The sequence below is a fragment of the Astatotilapia calliptera genome, chromosome 15 (genome assembly GCF_964374335.1).
Source record: "Astatotilapia calliptera chromosome 15, fAstCal68.1, whole genome shotgun sequence".
NCBI classification, from domain to species: domain Eukaryota; kingdom Metazoa; phylum Chordata; class Actinopteri; order Cichliformes; family Cichlidae; genus Astatotilapia; species Astatotilapia calliptera.
In genome coordinates, this window is record NC_137436.1 from 14,627,519 (window position 1) to 14,649,612 (window position 22,094).

The 22,094-nt window shown below is 41.5% G+C and overlaps 1 protein-coding gene and 1 long non-coding RNA gene across 2 annotated transcripts; both read right to left on the minus strand.

Moving 5' to 3' along the window:
- Positions 1-5,326: 5,326 nt before the first annotated feature.
- Positions 5,327-6,466, minus strand: LOC145420497 (uncharacterized). The gene is made up of 2 exons (XR_013901820.1): positions 6,319-6,466; positions 5,327-5,924 (listed from the first exon to the last, which is right to left on the minus strand). It is a non-coding gene; the product is annotated as an uncharacterized LOC145420497 (long non-coding RNA).
- Positions 6,467-17,822: 11,356 nt separating this feature from the next.
- Positions 17,823-21,988, minus strand: slc30a1a (solute carrier family 30 member 1a). Its single transcript, XM_026143192.2, has 2 exons — positions 21,069-21,988; positions 17,823-18,947 (listed from the first exon to the last, which is right to left on the minus strand). The coding sequence occupies exons 1-2, from the start codon at positions 21,640-21,642 to the stop codon at positions 18,055-18,057; spliced, it is 1,467 nt and encodes a 488-aa protein (XP_025998977.1). The 5' UTR covers positions 21,643-21,988; the 3' UTR covers positions 17,823-18,054.
- Positions 21,989-22,094: the final 106 nt, after the last annotated feature.

The window sequence follows — 22,094 nt, forward strand, 5'->3', positions numbered from 1 at the left end:
TTACACACAGTCAGTCAGTATAATTATATGGCAAACAATATGGCATAGAAAACGGTATTATTTGTAAGATAAAGGCATTATAAATACTCCAAAAGGAATCAAAAGCACAACCCAGTTACTCCAGTTAGCAGAAGTGAAGCAAAGCAGAGAGCTAGTAGCTACAGCCACTTGTATCGGCATCCACCAGTCATCCAATAATAAGACTTAGTACAATTTCACCAGGAGATTTCAGAAACTGTTTTTGTTTTTTGTAGAAAACTGAGCATTTTAACATGAGCTGAGCTCAGAAAGAAGGCTCAAAACTCACGAAACTGTTCTTTCTTATATGCATGCCACAATGTGCCCCAAAAGTATGTAACAATCTATATAATGACACAGTGTTAAATTAAGAAAGTAAATCTGTCATGTGAATAAGTATGCAGTCACTGCGTTAAGAGTATGAATATAAAACACAAAGAGCTTTTTCAGTCGCCCAGGCAGCTGAAGACATTTATCCTCCGTGCAGATAGAGTGAAAGTGTGTAGGGGGAGGGTGCATTGTCTGGATTGGAACTCAGCCACAGTCTCCTCAGCCCTGCCTGATCGGGTGTGGTGCATCTCTAACCAGGTCAGCTCCACTCACCTGTTTCCTGGAAGAGAGATAAAGACAGTGCGAACAAGGAGAACAAGAGTTCACATAATTCAAGTCTGTCTGCAGTCAGCACACACATCATATGAAAGAAGTATGACATGCTGCAGCACTTCCTTGTGTTTCTGTAGCGTTTTTACGAAGGCGCTGTAAAATGAAGAGGAAGTATTTTTCTGTAAATAAGTTACAAAGTGATTTTTTTAAACAGGACAGATTATTACACCAAGCAAAACTATGGTTAAAGTGCATAGACTCTACACTTTTAGAAAGTATACGGCTCCTTTACTGGAATGATGAACAATAATTGTCGGTAACACTTTATAATACAGCCTGTCACTTAATTCTCCTGTAATTAAATTGAATATCAGGGTATTATATTTGAAATTACAATGCAATTATATTTATCTGCAAATACTTAAAGGTAGGTGCACTAGAAATAGGGGTAATAGATCAGATTATTACAGGAAACAAAAACTATTAATCCATCCATCCATTCGCTTCCACTTATCCTTTTCAGGGTCGCAGGGGGCGCTGGAGCCTATCCCAGCTGTCATAGGGCGAAAGGCGGGGTACACCCTGGACAGGTCGCCAGTCTGTCGCAGGGTTAACACATAGACACAGACAGCCATTCGCACTCACATTCACAACTATGAGCAATTAAGAGTTTCCAATTACCTAAAAGTGTTTTTAATGTAGCTCTTAAGTCAAGTGGGCACTCTGACCATTTTCTTTTTGTACATGGTCTAATCTGTTTAATAATAGTAAACTACAACCTAAAGATCCTGTGTCACCTACAGCTCATGATTAAGTGATATTGATCAGTCAAAGTCTCTATACTGCCTAATTTCCCTTGAGTTTTTATTAAAACATGAATCTAAGGTGGGTTTTCAATCAAAAGCTGCACATGCACTGAGTTTTCGGGCACTTCTTTACAAATAGAAGATGTAATATAACACAGGATGAAGGCACTGAATACTTCCAAACATCCAACACAATTGTGTCATGGTTTCAGTCTGTCTGGCTGGATTGAGGCCTCCACTATCCAAAGGTAGTCTCTCTGCCACAGTTTGAAGGTGACAGATGGGCAGGTAAGCTCTCACTGTAATCCAACCAGATGACAGTTTTAATCCTCTAAAGTGATTCCCTCCATCCGCCCCATGTTAAACTCAGAGTGAGCGGCGGCAGGGCTCGGACAGTGCGTCACCGGCACGGAGTTCATTTGGACGGTTTGGCAGATTTGATGTGTGATCTGACGCATCTCACTTCTGGGTAGCAAACTGGTTAGACTCACACTGTCTGCATTTGCACCTAGTCGCAAACAATTACCAGGCGGGTGAAAATTGCTTCAGTGGGACAGCGTGGTGTTTTTCTGGGAAAATAGGCTCTTGAATGGGTTTCCGTGACTGCCCGAGCATGTTTTGCACTAAATGATCAGAAAGATTCCATCAAAACCAGTCAGGATGTGCATTTAAAAAGAAACCATTCCACATTTTGCACAATTCATTCATCATGCTTATTTTAGCATGAAGACTGGTACTGTGCTGGTAGCTATGGGGTCCTAATGAGAGCTTTGCAGGCTTATTTTAATGTGTTGTTTTATCTAAACTGTGAAGCACTTTGTAACTGAGTGTTTTTTTAAAGTGCTACACAAATTATATTGTTGTTGTTTTAAATATATGCCCTAAATATGTGGGCTACTCTTGTTTACTGTGCTGCTACTGGTCACAATAATATAAGGAAGCTCTTTGGTAAAGTGAAACAGTGAAAAAACAGTGAAAAACATCAAATGCAGAGGGTTGTTTGTTAGTCTTTATTTTAGCTGTCATAGGGCCAGAAGTAGGTTATACCCTTGACAGGTTGCCAGTCCATTTCAGGGCCAAGAAACACAACCATTCACACTCATAGTCTATTTGGAATCAACAGCTAACTTAACCGACATGCTTTTGAACTGTGGGAGGAAGTCCAGTTTGAACCCGCACAGACATGGGGAAAATATGTAAACTTCACTCAGATTCAAATCCGGGGCCTAACGATGCTAACCCCTTCATCCATCCTAAAAAACAGACAAACCAAAAAGCCTTTTCTTGGTGTTTCCCGTTTTTACACAGATCATTTTTCAGGCCTAAACTGTTCCTTGTAAATTTCCTGTTCATGCTCTGTTATGTTATTATTTCAACAGGTGGCAATTCACTGCAAACAGCTCGGCATCAAGCATCAAAAATCTTTTTGCCATTCTAGTAAATTTGCTTTGATTACTAAGAGTGAACAAGGTGGTTTCATTCTACAGCTGACCGTGATAAATAAACCTCTTAAGCTCCGTGAGGTGAACAGGACACGGCAAATGTAGACAGTGAGTCAGAGTGACTCAAGCAGGGGATTGATTGCAGGAAGCCTGGAAAACAATACTGAGAAGGACATCATGCTCCAGTGAGGCAGCTGGTCGCACTCTGGTCATTTTCATGTATATACTGGGATTTGCATAAATCCACTCAAGTTCTCACTCAGTTTTATCCATGTTAAAATCTGCATTTAAATACTTTGTAATGCTTTGAAGTTCCTTTGTGCTAAAGTGGCCTGCATCTAAAGTGATTTTATACTGAAGCATTTTAGCAGTCTACTTATAATCACAATGAAACCAGATGATTAAGTTTTAAGTTCCTCTTAGAGCCTCATGCTTTTGCAATACCCAAACCCACCACAAGGGGGAAGAAGCTGACCACGTTAGCTGCCGAGAGGCTTCATATACATCCCGCATAAGCTCGTTTATTTCTTTATCTTTGCAAGAACGTCGGGTTTGCTTGTAAAATAGTCACCACAGGTTTTGGGTGGAGAAAAACGGGAGCAGATGGAGCAAGCTGTTTTGTTTTGAGAACTCATGCTTGACATTCTTGAGATGAAAAGCCTGAAAAGTTGGACCAAACAAACAACAGGCAGCCTCACCTGCTGAACAAACATTATTCCACATGCATGAACGCATTCCTGAACTATCAACACAAATGAAAGGGGCGAGGAGGACTTGTTATCTGTTAACGGAGGGACGTGTGCAGAAATGTCACACTAACCTTCAGAGCTCGTTGCGCATTAAAGTGAAGTGTCATGGTCAGACACGGTGCTGTCAGCCTCTTTTCCACACGCGTCGGGCTTTGTGCGCTCCACACTGAAGTAAACTGAGTAAGAGTCACATGATGAGCCGAGCACAAAACACTGGCACTGACGTCAGAGGTCCGTTCCTCTGACACTGACTTTTTGTCTTTTTTTTCAGATATTTTCTCTGTTCCGTGATAAATATCCAGCTTGTGATTTCCCAAAACGGTTTGATCTCGCCACAGTCTTGTATTATCTCCCAAGTGACAATCTAAACTCTGGTCTCATAATCTGACCTTGAGCCGTGACTTTTATTTACTGGTGTGAAAATGCCCCCAAACTCTAACTTCAGCAAAGGTTTAGTGGATAACCTTTAGTTGTTGCTTAAGTCTACAGAGGGTCTTAAGCTTTGTGAAGCGCGAGTCTTCACAATCTATTGTGTTAAAGACTAGAGCATAGAAAGATAACTGCAATACATGCTTACAATACACATATAATCTAGAAATATGCCAGGCCTGAGGCCTTAACTCATTTAGCTTCTAACTGCATTTTAGTCTACTTGGTAACAGATGACCGGAGTCAATAACCAGCCCTCAGACACCTTGAAGGCTTGAAGTTATTACCTTGTTTGGAAGGTGTTATAGAAATGAGAAGTTCTATGTCTGTTTATAGCCATCTAAGATGTACCATTTACTGTAACTAACGTCTTTAACCTATTTTTGCCTTGGAGGGGCGGATACCTCACTGCTTTTAAAGTGTTCACAACATGTATTTTTGTCAGAAGACATATGCTGATGTTTTCTCCTGTGTGTTAATAAACTCATCGTTTGATTGCACTTTTCTGGGGCCTCCGTGGTTTGTTTCACTGCTCGGCATTGATTGATTTCGCGACACTCACTTAAAGTAAACAAGGCATCTCATTAAAGAAGACATCATCAGGATGGCAGCATCTGTTGTTCCCTTTTTTGATATTTTGAGGCATATTTTTGTTGCAAATTTTAAAAGCAGGTTCTTCACTGTGAAAAGATTTTTAAATGAATGGAGGACTTGGTAAGGGTTTCTGTAAACCAAAGGCAAGAAAAGTAATGAAGAACTGCGATGCAGAAAAATCCACTTATCAGAGGGCCTTGGTCCTGCTATCATGGCATTTCATTGTTTCTTTTATTCAATCCACCTTCTTCATTGTATGACGCAAACTTTTGATTATTTTGTAACCCTACAGCCCTGGAAGAAAGGACATGTTATCAGACTTCTGCCTGGAAGTGAAATTGGCCTGACAGCAATGTCCCAAACTGCCCTCTGCTGTGACAATGGGGAAGGAAATGCAGGGCAGATCACATGAGAGCGGAGACTTAGGGAAAAAAAAACTCCAAAATGCTGACATCCCCATTTTCATTGGCCTTTGTCCAGCGGCCCATTTTACTAGAAAAGCCTCTGTGGGGTGTGTGGATTGTGGAGTGTGTACTAAGGTCAGTGAATCTGTGCTGCGACGTGAATGCTCTCATAGATCATCGCAGTCAGAGGAGGTGGAAAAGAAGCCATAAAGAAACTTTAAAATCAAGCAAAAATAATAATAATTAAACCGTTTACAGGTACAAGATACATCACACAAGTATTTAATGAAATATTTTTTTATTCATATTCCAGTGCAAAATTACACGTTTAGGGGATTACTTGAACTGATGGTATAACACCAGTCCTTTGCATTTATGGTAACCTTCATGAAACATTTCTTAACTTTAACTGTACAGCTCTTTAACACCATTGTGCAAAAGTCTTCTGCCTAAAAAACGGTTTTAAAAAAGGCATCTAACTTAAGGGATGAACCACTGTGGTGTCTATACATGATTGATTGCTTAGCAAAAGAACGAATATTAAATATTATCGTTATGCACTTTGTTACTAAGCATCTCTGTGTCGCATCATTTGTTACCATTTCTTAGAATCTATGAAAAGTGTCAAGTTTTACAGGCATAAAACTATATTTTTGTACAACAAGGTGATTCTCAGTGAGCTTTTGGACAGATATTTGGGATCTCCACATTATGTGCAGTGTCTCAAAATAAATAAATTTAAAAAATAAGAAACCTGGACAAGGAAAAAAATGGGAATCAGTCATGGATCGGCCTCCTCAGAGCAGAGTCAGATCATCTTGACAAAAATGGAACAAAAGGCAGCCGACATCCAAAGAAGAGAATTATTCCTGAAGACTGCTGAAAAAAAGACAAGACTGATTGTGTTGAAGGAGGTAATATCAAATTTTGACTTTCATTTCAAGCTCTTTCTGTTTTGTACCTTAATTACTTGAATTTTGGGTGCATGTTTGCGTGTTTCAATAAATCGTTCCCATTTTCTTAGCAAAATATAAAGAATTGAGGGATGGCTCATGATTTTGCACAGTACTGTATATAAAAGATGGAAATACCTACAATGAAATCACCTGTAGGTTTGTGAAACTTGGCTTTGAAACCTTAATTTTAGTACTATGGCCACCGCCATGCTGTTTTGTTTTGTCTTTTGTTTTGTTCATGTGTCTGTGACATTACTGTCACAGACACATGAACCTGCTAACTAGTGCCAAGTAAGAAAAAATAAAATTTCACTTACTTAAACTTGAGGACTGATGTTTTAGGTGGTCTGTTAGGACAAGTAACCGCACAGGAAGCAACGCTTGTCAGGTAACTTTATTAAAAATACTACAAAGGTACAAACACAGCTTCTTGCCAGACCCACTGATACCTGTAAGTGCTAAACTACTTAAACCTGTATTGACTGACAAGACAGTACAAAGTTTAACATGGTAAAACATACACTAGACACCTATACATCACACATCACTTTTCCATCCAAATTCAATCAAAATAATCATGTTTCTTTCCTCATTTTTCTTTTCCTCATCATCTCTTTAGAGAAACATCTGGCTCCATTATCCTTTTTTTGCGCACCAGGGACTTGTAGACTGTCAAACTGCTGTTTGAATCTGTGACGTTAAAAAAAAAAAAAAGCTGTGCGTGAAAAGCACTAAAGTGGGCTGAAAAACAAAGTGTCAAAACATTTGGTTACAGCTGAGGGGAACCGCAGAGGTGTGGGTGTGCTGAAAGCGACACCTTTAACCATCTACATCTAGCTCTCAAAACAGCTCTGTCAACAACATGTCCGAAAAAACACGAGCAAGACTAGTGATGAATTACTTTACAAAAACATGTTATGTAAAACAAATCCCAGCGTTCCCTGTTCACCGGTCTGCACTGAGATCGGCCTGCCAGCTTACAGTCGGCTAGTCAGCTTGGCATGGCCACCCTGAGGCGTGATTTGCTGGCTGTCACGGCCATATTGCAATGGCAGATGGGTAGAAATGTAATGAAACGAAAGAATAAAATCCTCCATGAAAACTGGAGTTCACCTTCTGTGCAGAATGATCTCTCTTAAGCCTGGGTGTTGGCAAATTACTGGCTAATTGATTTAGTCTATATTCAAAGTCTAGGGGAAAGCATTTGTTTTCAGAAAAGCAATAGTGCACAATAAATGTATCTACATTTGATTGACAATAACATCCATAAATTAAATTATTATTATATAGCTTTTACCCTTTGTCACTTTCCTCTGTTGTGGTTTATTTACTTTCACAACTGAGCGAACATTGTTGCACAAAATGTGGAAAATGAGAGGGAACATTTCTGTTACTATAACTACTACAATTCACTATAACTCTGATCAACGAATAATACCAGCTAATTCCAGCTTAGCACTGAAAAACACAAAGAACTTGTACCTGGTGCTTTGAATAAATACTGTTTCTAGTCTGAAAGTACTGATGGTTATTTTCTAAGCAGTCAAAGATACACTGCAGGTTTGTTGGAAATAATGTCTTTAGCATCAATGTTCAGTGAACTGACTTTGGTGTCTTTATTGTGCAGTCAAAAAGAAACCAGCTCCCTCAGGCTGGATGGAGAGCGCTGGTGAACTTCAGTTTTTAGGCCTCCTCAGGGATCTGTTGGGATCAGATTCAGACTCTGACTAGACTACTCCCAGATTTCCTGATAGAAAAACTTGTTCTAAACCTTCAGCCCAACCAAAGGTCCTCGGCACCTTTTGGCTAACTCCCCATTGGCTGTCAGGTACCTTTAGAAGTCAGACTGGTGGAGTATGTCACGTCCAATCAGTCACAGCAGACGGATTTTCCTTCCCCCTGTCACCAAGTGCTTGCTTAAAGGAGGTCGGCTGATTGGTGGGATTTTTTTTCTAATATTGTAGGCTCTTTATCTCACAATATAAAGCACCTTGAGGTGACTGTTCTGATGTTACTCATAGAGACCACTGGGTCTGACCCCAGCCACACTGAGCTAGACTGTGGTTGGTTCTAATCTTCTTCTGTGTAACCAAATCCAATAAATTTGGTTATTACTGATTAAATGATTGAATAATTTAACAATAATTGGTTATCATTAGCTCACAGCTTACCCAGCATACATGAAAATACCAACAAAGAGAACATCCCTTCAATACAAATTCGAGGGTAAAAGGGTGTACTCTGTTGTCATTGGTAGATCAGCTTTTAATTTATCCTTACCATAAAAGTGTTCAAGTCCAGATCTGCAGTAACTTCTCCAAATGGAGGACACTGCAGTCGTTTTCCCTCCAGAATGCCTTTCATCATAAATAATTTAAAAGACTTAATGTCCTTCAAGAATAAATGAGATGTACAAGACTATAATATGCCGGAGCGCTGGTACATGGAGAGGTTTTTATCCATGTACCAGGTCTCATCTTTGATTGTTTTTCTGTGTTGCTGTCGAATATTGAGCAAAGTCAATTTTAAACTGGGTTTGAAATATAGCAAAATGTGGAATTCACTGAATCTGTGTGTGTGTGTGTGTGTGTGTGTGTGTGTGTGTGTGTGTGTGTGTGTGTGGGAGGGGAGCATATTAAAGCCTCTTCAGTCAGGGATAGTCCTTCCGTCGTGAGCTTGCTGGTTCTCACACACGGTGATGATAGCTTGCGCGTGTGTCAGTCGGGGGAGGAGGGAGGTACGCGGTGTCCAACAGCAGATCATACCTGTGTGTTTGTTTCCAAAGATAATGTTTGTGAATCATCACAAATCTGTGAGCTGGAGGCGGAGAACGTCAGGAGAAAAGGAAGCGCGGCTAAGATTGCGTAACAGCAAAAGTCTGTTTGCAGCTTCATCGTGACGTGCGACAAAATGCAGAGGAGTAAATGTTCTAGCCTGATTTAATTATCACCAAACAGTTACATGATTCAAAACAACTTTATTGATCAGTGACAGGCAAGCTGGGGAAACTAGCTGGTCATTGCTTCTGCAGTCATAGCTTGGGGCCTCCCCACTGAATAGGTCAGGTTTCTCTGACGTGACTGATTAACTCACATAAAAAGGAAGTGCCGGAGTGGAGGGGGGGTTACAAAGCAGCTTGCAGAGTCAAGCTGAAGCAATTTAAACAGCACAGCCCATATGAGATTTGCCAACAACACATGTAGAAGAGTGCTGAGCAGTCAGCTGATGTGGGCGGACACTGAGATCAGCTGATCTTGACTAGATTGCTGGCTGAGAATGACTTTCCATGTTCAGTTTATATGCCGTTTATAAATGGAAATAGCCTATTAATAACATTTTATTGTCTTTTATGTCACTGACTTTATGATATATTCAATACAATATAAAGGAGTTGACTTTCAATCAAATTAAATTAGTTTAGGTTAAAAAAAAATCCATGTAACCGTATTAAAGTTTGGATTTTGCTGTTGTTAATAGTGTGTATAGTCTATTAATTCTTTTTACAAAATCAAACTGGGACACGATTACATTTAATCTATCCATTCTTGCTCAGTTTTTGAGATTTTCTGGTCCTTGGGAACTTCACACTTAAAGCCTAGCTGAATAAAGCTGCATAATAGGTGACGGTTCATGAGGCTGACAACAGTTTAGTAAAAAGAGATGGTAATAAAACTAACACAAATATAGAAACAGAGAACCACCTTTATTAAAACACGACTGTAACTTCAATCAGGTCAACTTAGTGCAGTAGTAGGATAACAGGATTTTGCATTAAAATGATGGGATTATGATTTTAACTCAAATAAAAGTAGCTAATATTTAACTGTCCTGTGTCCTCAGATCTTATAGAGATGATAAGCTGTTGCAGTGTCCGCATGCTGAAATGCTGAGCAGCCGTTACATGAGTCTATGAGCATAAGACATTAAAAGAGGAATCTTCCCTTTATGCAGATTGCATGATAGAGGACGGGGAGAGTGAGTGTTTGCTCTCTTCTCTTCCTATCATGCTGTTTATCAGTGAGGAATTATTTAACGCTGGGTTGAACCCGATCAACTCTGCGATCAAAGTCTGAGAGGCTGGCCAGTGAGGCCGTACAGTGCGAGCGTCAGTGAAACATTAACCGAGTGTTTTCCCTACATCTTTCTTCAACAGCCGTGAGAACAATCCAAGATTCAATTTGCTACTTTCTCCACTTTCAGTTTTTCAATTGTTTCACAAGATCTGAAACTGGGTACACAATCCAAAATCGATAGAATAAAAACACAGTAAAAAAGTATAAATGCATCTGTGCTTTGATGAAACAGCATGTCTTGACCTTTTTTCTGTTGTCCACATCTCCACAACATCAGCATTTCAGCAGCGCTGATAAAACTTTTCAGTCTACGTGTCAGCACGATAAACTGGAGATAACTTCCACGAGAAATCGATTTTTGACCTTTGAATTTGTTGCTTGACCAAAAAGAAGAAAATCAAAGCACTCCTCTTGTTAGATTCTTTCTGCAGACTAATACAGTCACATGATTTTAAAACTATATCACCGCTGTTAACACACAGCTGCAACAGCTGTATTTCATATGTCCTATTTTCAGACATGAGGATACTGTTTCAATTTCGTCATTATAACTTCCTTGTCTCCTCCCTGTAGTTGTGACATTACTTTCAACCTGTGCACTGCACTGCAGGCATGCACTCCTGCTGTGGTGCAGACCTGTTTATGATGTTATACAACTGAGTGCTTTGTCCCTGTTTCTCACCTTTATATTAATGTCAGAGTCCATGCTTAACTTCTGATGTCACTGGGAAAAGACACACATAGAGGGATTCCTTCTTTTAGTAGTTAGCTGTCATTATGGTCTCATTATGTGTTTTATTCTACTTTTGCTTCAACTTTTTTAAAACGGGGAAGATTTGTTTTTAAATGCCACTAAAAATCTGCACTTTGTCTTACTTTGTTATTTGTGAAAGTGTCTTTCGTGAGGTTTAAATGAAGCGCAAGTTCCACTTTAGGTTGACAAGGAAAATGTTACCTCTTTTACACAAATGCCTCTTTTGATGAATGACTTAGCACTTCTCTAAGGAGAGGAAACAAGAAAAGAAGAAATGATTTTAAAAAGCTGAAAGCTATTTTAACTTTGATCAGTAAATATGTGTAGGTAAATATGATTACATCGTAATTTCAGATGTAATCAACAAAAATTCTGTTTAATTCAAGGGGTGTTAAACCCTTCATCACCCTTGTGTATCTCCTCTTTGTAATTTTTGGCTTTGCGTCTGTGGCGTCAAGATCCAGCAGTTCTTCAGCTTATCCCTCACAGTTGTTTGTCAGAAACATATCAGCTGATTTCATTAAACTTGTGTGATCTTTGTGTGTTGAAAACTCCTTTTATGCCCTGTTTATACCCCACACTTGTTCCTGGACCACTCTGAGAGGCTTGTTGCCGACAGAAGTTGTTTTTTTTTTTCTTTCTTCTTCATTAGAGTCATTTTCCACTCATTTGAGAGTTGCCCTGAAGGGGCAGAATATGCCTCTCGTGTCTCTTCGGTGCATGTTGACTGAGGACAGATATTTTCTAGAGCACAGATTTGCTGGCTGCAGGCGGTAACCTGACAGCACACAGCCACAGTTAGATTGTGGTGCCTTACTTTGAGGCCACAGGCGTGTAAATGGTTACATTGTAGATGTTATTTGTTGTCTTTTAACAGTATATTCCAATTTATATAATATTTATTCAATTTCTTTTTACCTTTTAATGGGAAATTGGACCATTGTGGTGGTTCCATTTTACTCACAAAGATCAGTTTGGGGTTTTCTTCGTCTCAGGATCATCATCTGAGTAACATTCCTGCACTGTTAATCTCTCTAAGATGGACAGGCCCTTTGTGGCTACAGGCCTGCCATGTGATTAAAGAGAGAAGCGTGAGAGAGGACATTCTAGTGGTGAAATCCAGGGAGATTTCTAAGTGATTCCCTTGCTTTCACTGCCTGAGCAATAGGTTTGGATCTCATGTCATGTTCATTTTCTACCTGGGAGGTCTCTGACTCACTCTGATGAATCCCCGGAAGCGTGGGCACTGATGAACTGGTTTGTTCGGTATGCACTGCATTGCTTTCCTTTCTTTGCTTTCGTTTTTTTTTTAACATTGTATAGATAGAAATGTCAAAATCAGCAATTCAAATAAGGGCATAAACTTGTGCTATGCACAAGCACAGCTGGGAAATGGTCTCGGGTTCAGTTTAGTTTACATTATCTGAACCCACTGGTAGATTTGGTCTGCAGTTCACAAGTCATATATCATGTGTGCATTTTCAAACCTAATAAGCATAGATACAATATAATGCACATATTGTATAATTTGCACATAATTCACATTCAAAGAGTGAAGTAAAATTCATCTACAACAATATGAGAGGCAGAAAAATTATTTCAAGTTATTTATGCTAAAGGTGGCTGTACAAGCTGCTGAATCATGGTATGTAGTTTTTTTTCTCACCAGGCTGCACATACTCCTGCAGAGATTTTCTTTATCACAGAACTGTAAATCAATTTCTTTTTAAGTCATCATCTCATATTTACAGCCTAGCAACACACCCAAAACCACCCTGATCTGTCACATTTACTCAAAACAGACTCCCTCAGTAATCAAAGTTCTGCTTTTTTCACCAAAAATCCAGGTTTCAGTTCATAATATCTGAAAGGAACCCATGCCACAAGTGTGCTGTTACTCTGGCAGTCTGTTGTATCAGTCTGCTGAATGACTTGAACCAAAATAATGCATTGCTGCTGTTCGGGTTTCAGTTTAAAAACACCCCAAAGAGGCTCAAAACATCAGCAGGCCCGGAGGGGAATCGTTTCTGACCTGAGCTTGGACAACAGGTGGAGTCTCTGTGGTTTTGGCCTCCTGTCGAAGTCGCTTTCCCATTCTTCTGCTTACAAAGCATCAACTGCAGGACCTGACTGATGACTTGCTGGCTAATAGACATCCAGCCTTGAACAGGTGCTGCTGTAACCTGATGTTATTCAACTCACCTGTCACTGGTTTTACTGATACGGCTGACTGAGCATGGTCATTTATCAGCTCAGCTGTATGTGCAGCAATAGTTTTAAAGTTAAAAATGTTTCCTAACATGAATTTATTTGCCCGATTTATTTGCCCACTGGCTTCTAATCACTACATTGTTTTGTTTTGTAGTGAACCACGGCTAACGGACCTAGAATAGTAAGATTTACTAGTGAAGAAGCCTCGAGGTTAACATTTAAACCTTTAACACTTTAGTCACCAAAATAATTTGGTAGCTGCAGGCCTAAGCTATACTTAAGTTATACTTAAGCCTCAAGCCTTAAATAATAGCTCCTTTCATTTTGATTAAAAAAAAAAAAGGACAGGACATTTATGTAGCAATAACCAGTCACTGGATAGAGCCAGGCTGCTTGTTTTCTTCCCTAGTTTCCTGCCGTTATGCTAAGCTAAATTAACCAACTGCTATGTGGGTTAATAACAACCAGCCTTCATTATTGAAATAAGTGCATTTAAAAATGCAGAAATGCTTCTTTTGCATCTTTAGATCCTGAGATTTTGTTTTTCATTTCTGACCCTTATAATTACTGTTTTTGAGAAACTATGACTGTATTGTTTTTTGTTGTAAACTTATTGTCCTTATATGGTGTCACAATTTAAATGGAAATTAGCAGAAAGATGCTTGGTTTTTATTTGAGATAATAACTCAGGCGAGAAATATATTTCTCCGTGGCTGAAACGAGCTTCCATAGAGTCACAACATTAACTGCTTGTGCTGGATTTAAGCTCTGTTACATTGTTAGCTGCTATTCCAGTGTATATACTGATATTACTACACACATAGTAATAACCTTCCCTAAATTATTCCATAATTTACTCTGACATCTTAGTACTCTGCACCATTACACAAATGAATATCATATAGCACGTGTTGCTATTGTCTGTAAAGAAAAATCAATTGCTTCATCAGCTGATTGCAGTGACTTTGTGTCAGTGACCTCTGTGGGTGGCTGATATATATACTTTGCACTTTGCTTTCTAGTGTTAGGTGATAATATTTTGAGACAAACCTTTCTTTTAGTAAAAGGATTTTTGCATCACAGAACCAAAGTAGTAAACAGAATATTTCTTTAAATCCAGATGTTCTTATATTCTTAAGCAGCCTTAAGAAAAAAACATCACAACACAACAGCTTTAAACTGCTGTTAAATGAGCCTCTGTGTTTTTCACAGATTTCCGTTGCTTATCTCAGTGATACGGATGAGATGGAAACACACACAAGCCACAGAGTAGAGGATTGTTGTATTCAGGGGGCTGCAGGAGAACACCTGACTTAAACCCAAGAGTACATAATGAGAGACAACCACAGCACGAGCCCCTTTCTGTCCATGTGAAAGGATCCAGTGAGAGCCTCATGCTTGTTGCCCTTGGAATGCCCCTGGGTCTCTTACATAAGGCCTCTCGGGCCAGCGGCAGCCACATATTCAGTCAGCAGCCTCTCCAGACTTCCATAGAAACCCAGTTGCAGACGGAGGCCAGGATTCCCTGCTGCGAACCGTGGAGAAGAGTTGTGAAACACTGCAATTATGGACTTATGTAACTGCACAAGTCACTCAGAGAGATTTACGGCTAACCGTTATCACTGTTTAGGTAGTTGAGGTTTCTGGAGCTGGATAGAGGACATAAGCCACAAATATCCGCTTGGCCTTACAAGCTACATGAACGTGCACGGGTCTTTACACACAGCGGGCTTGTAAATGTCTCTTTCTGTGTTAATTTGACTTTAACTGATGGCTGTGACACAGAAAGATTTAGATTTCAAAGCACAAGTTTAGAAAATACTTAATTGTTGCTTAAAACTCTTTTCTATATCCTCACTGAGATTCTTTTTGAGTGACAGCTTTTTACCTTTTTTTTCCCCTTAACCTCAGCAGCAAACCCACATGCACCACTTGTTTCACCTTGTGCTTCTTTGTGGGTGTTTTGTGCATTTGAAAGTTCTCACAAGTCTTTTTCTGTGGTCATTTCAGTCTTCTTTCGCAGGTTTGCTTCACTTCGTGCTTGTTTTCCGTTTGTGTTTGTTTGATTGACATGTTAAGTTAACTTGGAGCTGATCCAGGGTTACTGGACAATTTCCTGACTGAGGTAGGATTATCTAGGGCAGCAAAGGCACCCCTGGGCACTCCTTTGGTCCTTCTCTGCAGCAGGGAAAAGCTGAAAGGTGCTCTGGCTTTTGCCATTACCACCTTCCACCTTCTGTAATTTACTAACTTTTTAAAAAGTGGTGCTCTATGTAAAAATGTACATTTGAAAAGCTGGAGAAAGTAAGAATGAGACTAACTTGGGTTCTTCAGCTTTAACGAACATGTTTTGCTTTAATTTCACAATAACACACTAGACAGGTACTTTAGGTATATATGTCAATACAGTGGCATGCAGAAGTGTGGATAATTTGCAAAATAGTTTAGGTTACTGTGAACAGCTAAGCAAACAGAGGATGGATTGATCTCCAGAAGGCAGAAAATTATAGATTTTTAACATTTTACGCAAGATTTGACCTCACAAATAATTTTTACTAAAGTCTCAGACCTTAATTTGCTTTTAGGTCTATGGCTTATTCGCGATAACTGGGAAAAGTTGTGAGTTTCATATTTTAAAGCTTTATACACTCTGATATTGCTCCTCTAAGGCGCTCCATAGCAGTCTGGAGATTAAAACAAGTGGTGCCCACTCAGGAGGAGAGAGCAAAGCATTTTCAGATAGTTGATCCTGAAGTCTGCAAAGAATTTAAGGTATACTGGAAATGCAGCTCAGGTGCGAAAGACAAGGAAAACTTTGACCTTTGGGAAGATTTATCAGAGGCTGGAGACGTTGTGCACCGACCTCCTGCGCCGTGAAACGTGCAAATATGACTCATTGGAGAGTCAGCAGACGAAACTCATCAGGCCAAATAAGCAAAGGTATGCTTGGGGGAAAAAAATGGATAAGGACTTTCATTAGAAGAATACTTGTTCAACTGTTAAGCATGGGGATGGCTTTGACCATGCTGTGCTGCAGCCAGTCCTGCAATCACTGGTGAAAAGAAGAGTGGATTGATTTAAATACCGGCAAACACTGGACAAAAAGATCTGAAGATGAAGTGCAGACTTCTGACAGTTTTCCAAGACCCTCACAGTCAACCAACAGAAAAAAGTGACCATGCAGAGGGTAAACCTATTATTCACACACTTTAAAAATAAGTCCATTAACCATTATTTGCCTTTTGGAAATAAGGTAATTGTTTATTAACTAGTCACAGGAAGTCATGTTGACCAGCAGTGGACAAACTTTTGCATGCCACCATACAGTTCAAAAACACATCAGCTGATTCATCATAACTAAAATAAAAAAAACAAACGAAAAAAAAAAAACCACCACACGCACGCACACACACTTGTTTTCGATTTGCACATAGAGCTCAAGTCATAAAAGAGTAAAAGTGACCAAACATTACAAATGGAAAAAAAATACATATCCCAGAACACATTTCTATAATGCAAAATAAATCAAAGAGTGGAAATCCAAAACTCATCAACAGGTCAACTTCACACGGTATCTGTGCTGATGAGGGGAAAAGTCGAAACAAATTCAAAGGCCACTGTATGGACTTCAGTTCAGCAAACAACCAGCTCGGCTCAGCTGTCCACAGCAGAGGACACACAGAGCTATATGATGAGTCATTCCCCCACACACTGTCATGAGTAATATAGTAGGATACCAGCAGACGCTGGTAAGCAGCAACTAGAGCTCTTAGTGGAGCTGTTAAAAAGTCGAACACCAGGTCTCAGTTTGGTCATGCAGACAACACAGAAGGTCCTGGATATATAGATATTTAAAATTAAAAAAAAAAAAAACCTCCCTCAGCATGGATTGTGACAAGGTGCCGAACACATTCATGAGGGTTTTTAAAACCCAACAGGCCAACAGAAAGCTTTCCGGTACAAATTCAGACGGAGGTTTCACTAAATGGCGAACAGTGCTCGTTTCTTTGCAACTCTCTGGCTTGCGAGGCATCGAAATTTAAGAATAAACGTTTATTTAATTAATTAGGTGACTGTGCCACTGCGAGAAGTCCTGTTACACCGAGTCGACTATGCTTAGTGCCATATTGCAACAGTTTTCTTTAATTAAAAGGCAAGGTGAGAGAGGTGTTGGTACGGCTTTTGTATCCAGCTAACGACTGCAATTAAATCCGAGTCAAGGCCAGACGAAAACGTCTGAGAAACAAAATCATTATAAAAACATCACACCTGGAAAAAAAACTGAATTCAGCATAGATGGTCTGTCAAAAGATTTCAAGAAGAGAGAAAAGAGAAAAAATAAATGTTTATCATCCAAACTAAACATTACAAACAGCATCTACAGAGAATAGATCATTTCTAATAACTTAGGTACATAAATTATTATGCAATACAATACTATTCCATCTGGAGGCCAGAGGGTAAAGAAAATAGGTCTGCTTGAAGCCTACACAAAAAAACAGGAAGGTAGACTCTTTTCCAGCAGGTCCATAGGCTAAATAAATAACCTAGTGATGTGTGTGCTGTGTGTCCATTTGGAGGAGGGAATGTCCCTCTGATCCCTTCGGTCCACTGAGAAGCTTTGGCACAGAAACACCATGAGACGAGATGAGACATCACAACACGGTGCTAATGACGCTCATGCAGGCCTTGATCCAGTACTAGTGGAGATGAGGTCAGTGCAACCCAACATGCATCGCAACCATACCCTCATACTGCCAGAGCCACAGACAACAAGGGAGGGACTGAGTGGCGGAGGAGAGGCTTGGGGGGGTTGAACTAATGCTCAATGTATGAACATGGGAGGGAGTGAAAGGGGTTCAGGCGTGTAGATGGGCAATAATCGAAAATAAAAGGACCTATCGGGGGAAATGATTAAGCCACAAAAAGTACAGCTTCCTGCAAATGATGATGATGTTTTTGCTCAAAGTGGAGGTTTTCTTGCTTCTCCTCTGCTCTTCTCCACACCCTTCATCTCACAGAGATGACTCCACTTCTCTGGCAATCCTGACCTCAGCCTCAGACCCAGGGCACACCTGAACTACGACCCCCGCCGCCTCTGAAGTCTCACTGATCACCTCCAGGTTTGAAGCGACTGCAGCCTTCTTGTCAGAGCCAGTGTTCTGTTTGTCCGCAGCGCCGCAGCATAGCTTGGGAGCGCACTGAGTCCGACAGGAGAGCTCGCACAGGGAGTCTCGAGACTCTGAGCTGAACGTGACAAACTCGGGCTGGATGGTGGTGGCGTGGATGCCCTCGTTGTGGAAGAAGTCCTTGATGCGTTTGGCCACCTCCATGTAAGATGTGGGGTCGTGGCATTTGATGTGCGCCGTGGCGATGATGCGGCTTCCGGCCAGCTGCCAGATGTGCAGCTCGTGGATGGCCAGGACGCCGTCCAGGCTCAGCAGACGCTCGTTGAGCCGGTGCATGTTGATCTGCTTGGGCACGGTCTGCAGCAGGATGAGGGCCGACTCTTTGAGGAGAGGGTAGGTAGTGTACAGCAGGATGCTCACCATGATGATGCACAGCGTGGGATCAAGGTAAAGAACCCAGCAGGGGCCGGCGAACTTCATGGTCGGCACAGTTGGACCCACGTGCAGATCGACAACGGTGTTGTTGTCATGGTAATGGTCAGCGGAGTGGCTGTTGACGCACGGATTCACGCACTTCTCACCTTTGATGCAGGGCTGCCACACAAAGGTGAATATTACAGCGTTGACCACTACGATGACGGAGCCCAGGGCGTCGCCCAGCACATGCAGGAAGACCCCGCGCATGTTGAGCTGCGATGACGAGTCGTGGTCGGGATCCATCTCCTCATAGTGGGTGTTTCCATTCATCTGCACCTCTGTGCTGCCTTTACAGCTGATTTCTAAAGATTAAAAAGGGAAAACAGAGATTAGTTTGGAACAGTTAAATAATCAAATGGACTTTGACACACAGGTTTCACACAAATTATATAGACCAGGGTTTATCCTACATAAAGAAGCATGTGTTTCCCACACACCCTGAAAGAAGATTTTATCTGGGGCTAACAGGTTTGTTAGTATTTAATATACTAAACCATAATAACACAGTTTAGGTTATCAAATTGTAAGAAATTGCAAGGACTAAGGTAACACAGTCCCTTTGTCTAGACTGACTGTACCCCCCACCCCACCCCACGGGCCCATTCTGAGCATGGGGACTATGCACACTGAATGATTGTTAATCATATAGTTAAGATGGGGGGGGAATCATGTCACCTGACAACAGAATTCTGTGCATTGTCCTGTTGTTTTTGGTCATGTGATAAGAAAACATGTATTCAGTTTTGAATAAAATTAAACCCCACTTTCCAACACCGTCAAAAACTCCCAGTGAACCCTACTCGGTTTTGTTTTTCTCCTGGTAAAAACTCTGGATGCCATCAAATGGCAGCCAGCTGTTAAATACAATGCCATTATTAAGAGCGAAAGGGGAAAAGTTCATGTGAAACTACATACAATGTTGCAGATTTCACTGCTGAAGACTTCATCTTGTGACTGAATCTGCGCTATATAACTGCCCAAGGCCACACTCAGGAAAACAACATGCCAGATGACCAAAGAAAAAAACCTAAACGCAGCAAAATGCTGCTCAGTAATTCACATTAGGCAAATTCAGTTAGTAATGGCAGGCAACACACTCTAAGCTGGGGCAACGGCACCTGAGCAACGATGGCTCGCTTCCATCCCAGGGACCAAGCTGGTCTATTCATCAGTGGCTAATGGTGTGTCTGGGGCTGTCGACTCCACAGCTACACTGATGTATGGCCCAGTAACAGCAATCAGTGCATGGAGGGGCGGGGGATATAACCCCCATTTATTGAAACTGGCAGGGTCTAACAGTGCGGGGGGAAGAATAAATGAGTTTCTGTATGTTTAACCCTTCAGTTAGACTGACCAGCAGAAAGGGCCACGGAAGCTCTCCAGTGCTGCTGTGAAACTTTTTAACTGACATGCAGACACCAACATGAGGTTATCAGTACAATCAACTTGTCTGGTAAGAAGCGTTTAATGTAACAAAAATGTATGGTGGACAAGCTGATTGTCCAGCTGCTGCCCCACTTTGGCCTTTGACCGGTTTTTCTTCCACTCAATACCTTGTAGAAGCACAATTAAATTAAGAAGAAGCTAAAATAAAAGCTGCCTGTATGCAGATGAGTTTGTTTTGCTTCTGATTCCTTGCTGATAGCTGACAGCCAGGTGAGTGTAAAGGGGGGGGCACCTACTTCACTGCATTTATTTTTAAGCTTTAGTTACTAATTATTTAGCAGATAAGGTAACTCACTAAGCCAGGGGTGCCCAATCCCGGTCCTCGAGAGCTACCGTCCTGCAGCTTTTAGATGCATCCTTGTTCCCACACACCCAAATCAAATGAATGGCTTGTTATCAGGCCTTTGCCAAACATGATGGCATGCTGAAGAGGTAATCAAACCATTTGATTCAGCTGTGTTGGAGTAGGGATGCATCTAAAAGCTGCAGGATAGTAGCTCTTGAGGACTGGGATTGGGCAGCCCTGCACTAAGCTCTTCAGGGGGTCAGGAGACTTTACAAGGATCCCACTATAAGTTTTAAATACCGGCCCAAGCTACAGTCAGTGTGGAAATTCAGGTAAAAACTTAAAATCGAGTTCAGTTTGACTCAGCTGTGTCAGTCAGAAACTTCTCGTTATCATTATTTAGAAGCCAGAGTGAAACCTGAGGCTTTACCCAGGAATGTCACCAACACGGAGACCATGTTTCCAAGGATAGAATAACCCAACAAATATGAGACGCCAAACACATATGTCAAGAAAAACCCCAATACGGATTAGTCACTTGGGCAGTTCTCAGGGCAGGCTGATGCACTGTTACACAATCTGGAGTGCTAACAGTGAAGATAAAGACTGGCACATGTATCCAGATTAATGGTGAGATAGTGAGGGTGGACTGTCCATTTCAAAACTAAAGCACCAACAACTCATTGCTCACCATTTCTTGGTCTCCCATCGCCTGGGCTGTTGTGATTTCCCACCAAGTTGTTGGTCTCCTCTCCCGAAGACCCGTTTCCAGCCTTCGAGTTCTTGCTCGTTTTGCCCCGCTTATTCTTACTCCCATGAGAGTGCCCTCCGTGAGAGTGTCCGTGGCCTCCGCCCGCGTGGCCGTGGAACAAGCAGAGCCCCAGCAGGTTAACCAGAAGCCCCGCGGCACCGACCCCGGCCACCACCACTGGAGACTCGATCTCGTGGGGCTCGGTGAAACGCTCGACCGCCTCCAGGACGATGGTGAAGCACAGCGCCGTGAGAAAGACGGCATTGACCAGAGCCCCCATCACCTCCGCTCGGATCCAGCCGAAGGTGTTCTTGTTGGTCGCCTGGGTTTTTTCCGCGAACCGAACCGCCACTAGAGCCACGACGAGTGCGATGACATCCGACAGCATATGGAAGGAGTCCGACAGCATTGACAGGGACGAGGTCATCCGACTGACCACCACTTCCACGATGAAAAACCCAAAAGTCAATGATAGCATGCACAGCAGCCGGGCACGATTGGGTTCGCAAGCCATTTTTCCTTCCTCACAGTCGATTCAAGTTTAAGTTAGCGTTGAAGAAATCAGCAGGTTTGAGAAAGCCCAAGAAATCCCCACGACATCCGCTGGTTGGCTTTCCCGTTTAACTCCGGGCTACGTTAAGCTAGCTTGGCTCCCTGAGACAATACGATCGCTGGTAATATCATCCGCGTAAAACACTCTTATTCGGCGACGGCAGCAACACTCGGCTATATCTGAGGACAAACACACACCGAATCAATTGGCGATTAAAAAATGATTCAGCAACCGTATAAATACCAGCACCTTCCTCGCTCGTTTTGCCGACGAGCTCCGCTTTGCAGACGGCTGAAACTTTGCACCCGAGCCGGTAAACTTTCCACACGGAACACGGCACATAGCGGGACACGCCTACTACGATTTCCGTTGGTCGACGAGCTACAGAGAGGAACGTAATTGGTCACGTTCTG